Here is an 8,784-nt window from a genome sequence, read left to right as displayed (position 1 = left end):
TCATAATTTAGAGTCTTTGTAAGTAGTTAAAATGGTTTTAAAGTTTTTCTCTCATTCAAATGCACTTTTGATTCATATTGACTGATCATCACTTGTGTTCCCACTTTTACGAAAAAACAGCCAGATCAGTTTTTAAATTGATGCAATAAATACTCATTATATTTTTTAGCTTAAGAACAAAGCTTTTTAACCTATAGTGAAGACTTAATTTGTCATCACAAGTTTCTAGAGGCAACCTTTGAATAAAACTCAATTGTTTCACTAACTTCATACTATATTTTCCACATTACTGTACATAAGGAAAAAATTACAAAAAAACCCAACCCACTCAGTATTAGCAACTACACCTGTACCTCCATGAAACTTTAATCCTACTTCAGTACTAAAAATGTCTTGGGGATGCCCAACTAGCTACAAAAGACAGACAAATGCAGGACAGACTACCAAAAATTACTCAAAAAAAGGAGTTGGTTTTCACAATGTGAATGAAGAAAGTCCATTCCAGGAATTGTAATTGACATTCCTAGAAATGGTTTCCTGTAAGGAATGAATCATAGACAATTTTAAGGAATTCCTCTGACTCTGAAGTCAGGCTATGTGTAGAAAAAACCCATGTACTTCATGAGATTTACATCTCTCTTCAGAGGTAAAAGGAGATCTCTGTAAGAGAAGTTCCATATGCAAACTAAGTCTATGTGTTAAGCAGTCCATGAAATTACTGTGCAAAGTGAGAAACACGATGTAAAGAGTTAAAATGAGTATATCCCACTAACTGGAGCATACACTACCATTTTTTCATAAGGTAAGTTTTTTTTTACTGTACACTCATAAGGAAATACTATTTGCCCTCTGGAACAACTCATCAAGGATATCTGCAGAACATTCTCTAGACAAAACCACTTAAAATGAATGTTCTTTGTGATTTAAACTGATGTGTCTGACTAATGAACAAGGTAATCGGGTTTATTTATCTGAACCAATCCTATCTTGCTCAATAATGGGAATGACATTTTTCACAATTGATTAGGATTCCCTTCCTGAAAATCATTATATAGGAAAAACTATCCAGAGAAAGTTACTCAATATTTCTTCCATAAGCTTCCTCTTAGTTTAACACTGCAAAGAATTTTTCCAATTCATGTTTGGTTCTAAGACAATAATTTTAACCAATATTAATTGGAATAACTTCCTTGAAGATAAAGATGATCTGGGAAAAAAAATGTATATGCAATGAATCTCTCTTTTCAAATTAGATTCCAGTTTTAAATCACAGAGACTGTAACATTAAAATGAAAGCAACTTCAACTTTTAATGGGGATAATCCTTATTTTACACATGGGGTGACATGAATTTTCCTTGTGTGTATTTCTGCAAAAATAATTAAATTTTGAAAGTGTGTTCAAAATAAATTAGTACCTCGAGCACTTAATTCTTTTTTCTTTTAATCAGACGAGTCCAGTAGAATAAGAATTAAGTAATAAATTGCTTGGGCTGCAGCAAAAAACCTATAGTGAGGGCAGACATTGCCTTCCCTTGGGTTAAAATTAACTATCTTCTGTTTTTCACTAAATATACTTTAAATGCTAAATAGCATTGAAATATTTTTTCTAACGAATACATAATTTTGCTGTATCAAAAAACAGGATGTGGTGACATTTTCTTATTTTGGATTGTTTGGTTACACTGTCAAAAAATCCTAACCACATAGCTACAAGGAAGTATTTTTGGGTTTAATCTGAAAATACAGACAGTTTATCTAGTGATAGTCCTTTAACATTGCTTTATCATTGTTTTTGTTAATAAATCCAAACAGCAGTATAACATAGTTCAACAGGAATTTCTGCTGCAGACAGAAACATTTCACAGTGCTGTGGAATGCAGCATTTTTTTATTATTTCAAGTTTGCTAGTTTTAATTAATGACAGCATCTTAGGTCTTCGTATATATCCTTATAAAATGTGACTTTCAGTGTCTAGTAGTGTCATCACCCCATATTCTAAAAGATAGCAAGCATGAACTGACACTACAGTTTTAAGTTTAAGTGTCCTGATTCTGGCCAGGACAGGGTTAACTTTTGCAGCAGCCAGGAAGGGCACACTGAGATCCTGGGGTTATTCCATATCATCTCAGGCCATGGGACTGGTGTCCAATCTGGGGCTCAAACGGTTGACATAACAACAGATCTGACCAGAGAATAAATAAATTTGCAATACGCATTTGTTGTGTTAGGTCCAGAGCTGCTGGTCACAATGTTGCTTTGTCTGACCACTTAGTCGTGGTACCTGACACCATATATACTCCTGTACATGAACTATGTGCTCCTCTTGGTGCTCTTTTTCGGAGCAGGGAGAGGGATTGGGACTGCTTTGTTGCTGTTCTGTGCCATACCAGCATATGACATGGTGACATCAATTGCAATGAGGGTCACTTGGTATATGTATTCAGTGTTGCTCTCCTGCCTTTACCTTGGGCTGCTACCTCTGAGAATTCATTAATCATACCCAGTCAGTGGGGAGAACAGGGGAGGATGAATTTTCACCCCCTTTTCCTCCTTCAGGCTTGTTCTAACAGCTTTTGAGAATTCTGAATTTCCTTTGGATGTTAAGGAAAGCATGCTCTTGTTGCTGTCTGCCAGGTCTCCTCAGTGTGCTCCACACCATATTTATAGTTACAAAAGAGATTTTTTAGGAAAGTCATTCAGAGATCTGCCCCAAAGGTGGACAGTCATGAATGGCATGGAATGCTGGAGAATATGGGCCAGTTTTTGAAGAACTTCTCTCCTCCAGTGGTTTGGAAGTTCACCCCCGAACAACTACAGAACCTTGATAAAATGGTAGAATATTTGAAAGGAAAATGTTGTGGTGGTTCCAGACAGGTGCAAAATAATGCAATATGCTGGGCCCTGGCTCCTACATAGCAAACACTGCTCGATACTAGACAGCATGCTCAGGGGAAAGAGGAGGAAAGCAGAACAACAGGCACTGTGCTCACTCCAGCTAAACCAGAGGAACAACCCATGCCAGTAGCAGTCACCCCTATACAGAAGAACAAATTCAAAACAAAATCAATTCACTTACTGATGGATGAGGAGGAAGTAGGGTCCTCAGAACAGGAGGAAGAGCTAGAGCTATTCACCCAATCCCTATCCCTGGGTGAGCTGCAAGGTATGAGAAAAGATTTCAACTGCCATCTAGGGGAGCACATTGTAACCTGGCTGCTCTGATGCTGGGATAGAGTGACCCATAGCTGGAAATTAGAGGGTAGCAAAGCCAAGCAGCTGGGATCCCTGTCCCAGGACATGGCCATTTGACAAGGGGATTGGGAAAAGAACAGAAATCCTCAGTCTCTGGCAGTGACTCCTGTCAAGCATGAGGGAAAGGTATTTTTTCAAGGATAATCTATCATTGCACTTAGGCAAGTGGAACACCATAGAGAAAGGTACTCAGTACCTGAGAGAATTAGCTGTGCTGAAGGTACTTTATAATGATTCAAATAATGAACAGTCTCTGACAGATCCAGATGAAGTCCAGTACATACAAGACATGTGGAGGAAGTTTCTATGGAGCACTCCACTGTCATATGACCACTCACTGGCAGTGAAGGCATGGAAAGAAGGAGAACAAACAGTAGATTATTTGGTTGTCCAGCATTGGCAAGATGAAGAAAAATCTCCCTTCCTCTCTGTGGGCCTGCATCTCGGCTGTGGAAAGACTGACCAAGGACTTCCAGCAATTTAAAGTGTCCCATGCCTTGCCAGTACAGACCAGAATCTCTGCTATCAGGAGCAAGCATCCCTCTGCTTGAGAGACAGGGTATACACCACAAGGTACCCTATGGTTTCTCCTGCATGACCATGGAGACAACATGAGGAAGATGGATGGAAAACCCACCTTTGTCCTAGCAGCTTGGGTATGTGAAAGGAAGAACAACCACCACAGGAAATTCTTCAATGATAAATGCTGCTCCTGTTTCCAGTGGGCAAGTCCTCAGACAGAATGGAAGGGCTGTTACTTCGTATCCTCTTGAAGAGACCTCCAGTTCATCATCTTTACAGGCAGTGAGCAATGTGTACAATTGGCAGGGCTAGATGGGCCCTGCCTCCAGCCAGGGGGAGGAAAGGGACAATTGGATCTATAGGACTGTGGATCTGATGGCCTGGCACATCAGACCCACAAGAGTATAAGGCTTTACTTGACACTGGTGCACAATGTACCTTGATGCCTTCAAGTTATGGTGGGGCAGAGTCTATCTGTATTTCTGGGTTAACCTGAGGAGGGAACTTCTAGTGCGCTCCTACAAGACGTTGATGGGGAATTTTATGATCAGGATTAGAGGGGCCCTGCCTCCAGCCAGGGGGAGGAAAGGGACAATTGGATCTATAGGACTGTGGATCTGATGGCCTGGCACATCAGACCCACAAGAGTATAAGGCTTTACTTGACACTGGTGCACAATGTACCTTGATGCCTTCAAGTTATGGTGGGGCAGAGTCTATCTGTATTTCTGGGTTAACAGAGGGGTCCCAACAGCTGACTGTACTAGAAGCTGAAGTGAGTCTGACCATGAATGGCATAGATTAGCACAGGAGAGAGCATTTCAAGGACCCAAAAGGGCATTGTTGGGCTTTTGGAATAGCTGCTGTGGAGACAGAGGAAGTTAAACAACTGAATACCTTGCCTGGTCTTTTAGAGGATCCTCCTCCTGTGGGACTACTGAGGGTTGAAGAACAACAGGTACCAATTGCTACCACAACAATTCACTGTCAGCATTACTGCACCAACTGAGACTCCATGATCCCCATCCATAAGATGATTCCTGAACTGGAGAGCCAGGGAGTGGACAGCGAAACTCACTCACTCTTTAACAGTTCTATAAGGCCAAGTCCAACAGAGAGTGGAGACTGATGCTAGACTATTGTAGCCTGAACCCATGTACATATGTGTATCTTGCTATGTGTACACAGTTGGAAGGTGTAGGATCTGGGCATGACATAGATGGTATAGAATAAGGGGTGGATAATGTCCTGGCTCTGGCCAGCACAGGGTTAACTTTTGCAGCAGTCAGGAGGGACATGCTAGGGGGTAATTCTATACCACCTCACACCATATGGAGGGGGCTGATGGGGATGGGTTCCCCTTCCAGTTGGGCTGATGTGGTGAGCAAACACATGTGAATCACTCACCTGCCTTGTACACTCTGTTATTAGTATAGTTGCTGTTACTGTTCATTTTCTTATTTAATTGCTGTTTCTAGTAAATTGTTCTCAACTCGTGATCTTTACCTTTTTTTTTTTGTGCCCCCAATTCTCCTCTCCATCCTGCCACACGGGTAGGGGGCAGGGGAGTGAGTGAATGGCACATGGTCTGGGGTGTTTCAGTGGGAACGCTAAATTTAGGAATACCATTCCTAAACCAGAACAAGCAGCAATCACATGTCCTTCTTCTTTGACACTCTGCTCCTCCTCCTTTGTCAAGAAAAAGGAAATCTTCATACAAAAGGATCAAATAACTTCCCAAACAATAAGATCCTCCTTGGTGCACCAGCAAAACTGAACCAGGAGTGTAATTTGATATAAGTGTTTTAATGGTTGGCCTGAGTCTTGGTGTGTGTCCTCTTAAACAGTTCTTCAGTAAACAGAATAATGAAAAATCACGTGATAGGATCAGGACAGCTTTACCAAAATAAAACAACCCAATCCTCTTCTCCACTGACTGGCAAAATATCTTACCAAGGTTACAGTGGTTGTATGCTGAGGTTCATAACCTTATCTCCATCTACACTCCTGCAAGTATGTTTTAGCCCACCTAAGCATTTCTAACACATTAGTTTATATTGAAATGTGGAAAACTGATAAAGAGAATTGTTGAAGGATTCAGATGCAGCTTTTGGCCCTAGTATTCAGTGTGCTCTATTAGCAAGAATAGGAGTGTTATTTGACAAATGCATTTTGTACAATCGGTTTAGCTACTTAAAACTATTTATGAAATATTCTCTCTTAATATATCTTAGTGAGAGGCTATAAATACAACTGCAGCTCACATCAAAATAGTTTAAAAGAGCAAAAGGCATGACAGGAAGTGGTGCTGGGTTACACAGCAAGTATTCTTTAGGACAGGACATCTTGCAGTGTGACTGCAGAACGAATTATCCCTGTGACTTGAAACACTGCATTGGATGCTGGGTTACACAGCAAGTATTCTTTAGGACAGGACATCTTGCAGTGTGACTGCAGAAAGAATTATCCCTGTGACTGAAACACTGCATTGGGAACTGTCAGTGAGAATCAGACTGAAGCAGAGTTCAAGGACTTTCTTTTGCAAAGACAGAAAGAAGCTTTGACTGCGTGGAACAACCCTGCCAAATCTAGAGCAATTTCTTGGTTTGCTCTATCTGTTTTACGCAAGTGACTTGTTTCCAGATCCTCTTAACAACACGAAAATGAAGCATGATAAAGCAGGATGAAGCTGGCAGGCCACAGGTCACTCTTTTCTAAGCAAAAAGAGCATGAGGAAAGAAAAAGGCTGTGGTCATTTCAGAAACCACATCTCACACAGACAGACCACTGAAGCAACTGTTATCTAAGTGACTCGGCTGAATATAACATCTCTTGTCAGTAATGTCCAGACATTCATTTTTTTCCCTATTGCAAGGGGTATTACCCTGCAGCTTCAACAATGTAGGTTATGACTGGGACGTGTTCTAACGGAAAACATAAAGGAATAAAGATGGCAAAAGGGTAGGAACCAGGAGACAGCTAGGGCAGGCCAAAAAGTAAACCAGAAATGTTCTACTTGCAGGTGGGGAAAAACCCAGAAAGTCTTATTTTCCTCTAACTTACACAAAAATAACAGACTTTATTTCAACACATTGGCCTGCTTGGTCACAACTGCAGCATTACTGCAGTCAAAATAAATGTACAAACTTTAATTCATTATTTAATTTTAATTTAATGTATTACCAGTTTCAGTGTTTTCAAACTGAACTTACCTGAAAGTCTTGATCATCAATTCCAAACCTCTCTCTTAGATTACGGAAAACCATTGGACAATATTCCTTAAATTTGAAATGACTTGGCATGTTTTCTCTGAAAGAATATAAAACCAAATCAACTTCATTTATGTGCATACGTAATTAGTAACTCTAGAGTATTCAGTCTCAATTCTGTTCATAGAAAGCAGAGGATAAGAAGATTTACAATCTCTCTTCTAATGCTTTCTTTTTTTTCCAATGAGATCTGGTCTCATAATTTTCTTTTTCTTCACAATGTTTAATAAATGTATACATATTTATTAGCTTGTTATCTTGTAACAGTAACAATGTTATGTTGTAGCTCCTTAGCTACAACATAGCGATGAAATAAACACAAACCATATTTTGACAACTTTGAAACATGGACTCCAAAACAGAAACAAATGCTTTCCCATGGCCCTGAATTTAATTCAAAGGTGAAATCTTGGATTATAAAAGAATTACTATACCACCTGTGACACCAAAAAGTACTGACAGTGCCAAAGCTTTGAAAAAATTTGACACATTCAAGCCTAATTTTAATATCCTGGTGTTAATTTTAGATTTATACAAGAGGAAAGTTATTTTGACCTTTCTCAGAGAGCAGAAGACCCAAAGTAGCTGAATTCTCCCATTTTCCAAATATATTCTTGAATAAAATACTGGTTATAGACAAACCAGCATTAATAGTTTCATATGTCTGTATGTATTGCTTATGGAGCATTTTATTTTTAAGAGACATACATATTACATTTAATGATTTTTGAGGCTTCTATCTGATTGGTATGACTTTGTATTATGGAATATAAAAAGCTGAACATTCTTCTTATTTGATATATGCTTTAAATTCTCATTCTTGGTAAGATATTACATCTAATAGAAAGTGTCTGTGAATTAATTGGTCATTAAAAACACCCAAACAAATGCTTATATGGGCCATAAATAATCACACCAAGAAAGGATCACCTTCAATATCGAAGATACTCATAAGGCAATAATAAACCATATGGAGGAAAAATTCTACCCAGCAACCTTTGCTGTTGCTTTTTAGAACAGCACAGATGGTTATGTTTATCACAGGATTAACTTAATCATCAAAACTTCAGTCCCATGCACTGAAAAATAACAGAGTTCATAGTACTTCATAAAAATATCACTGCCACTATCCACTTCTACACAAAATTGTTACTTGTACTTACTTGTTGAAAAGGTGATTGTCCACCTTTATCTTTGAGTATGCTTTGAAATCATCTGGCATCAACATAACAGGGATTTGAACATGGCTCAGTTCATTGATCTAGAGAAAACAGAATATATATTTAGTTGCTGATGCCTTTGCAAAGATGATGCATAAGTCTTCATTATGAAAATGCTATTCAGTCTACTATTATGTGTATGTCCTGGGAGTGAATGTAAGTCACAGAAGAATGTGAAAGCAGTTTTATTCTTTCCAGATTAAACACAACCACAAGATTGACACTTTAGAAGAGAAGAAACACCATTCCATATTGATACTTGTTTCAGGAAAAAAAGAGTGCTTCAAAGCACACCTGGAGTGTACTTTTTATGGAAGGCCAATGAGGATGCCAGCAAAGTGGTCTTCTATCCCAGCAGACTGTTCTTGCTGCATCAACTGAGCTATGCTTTTCAAAGAGAATTCAAATTCTGTATTTCCAATGACTATTTAACCTTGCAGCTTACAAGGTAGACTTACATGCCTGTGTCTTGAACTACTTATAGAAAATAAAGTGAAATTTTGAATACAGGTGAACACACA

At 39.0% G+C, this 8,784-nt stretch overlaps 1 protein-coding gene across 1 annotated transcript in view; it reads right to left on the bottom strand.

The window, feature by feature from the left end:
* The window catches only part of PIP4K2C (phosphatidylinositol-5-phosphate 4-kinase, type II, gamma), a 53,923-nt gene extending 45,615 nt beyond the window's left edge, over window positions 1-8,308 (bottom strand). The window contains exons 1-2 of the mRNA XM_009075648.1: window positions 8,207-8,308; window positions 6,987-7,083 (exon numbers count right to left, since the gene is read on the bottom strand). Coding sequence (XP_009073896.1) covers window positions 6,987-7,083; window positions 8,207-8,271 — 162 coding nt within the window. The 5' untranslated portion in view covers window positions 8,272-8,308. The remainder of the gene's footprint in view (window positions 1-6,986; window positions 7,084-8,206) is intronic.
* Window positions 8,309-8,784: the final 476 nt, after the last annotated feature.

The sequence above is a fragment of the Acanthisitta chloris genome, unplaced genomic scaffold (genome assembly GCF_000695815.1).
Source record: "Acanthisitta chloris isolate BGI_N310 unplaced genomic scaffold, ASM69581v1 scaffold3535, whole genome shotgun sequence".
Taxonomy (NCBI): domain Eukaryota; kingdom Metazoa; phylum Chordata; class Aves; order Passeriformes; family Acanthisittidae; genus Acanthisitta; species Acanthisitta chloris.
The sequence above is the reverse complement of the archived record's forward strand: the minus strand, read 5'-3'. Positions and strand labels throughout refer to the sequence as shown.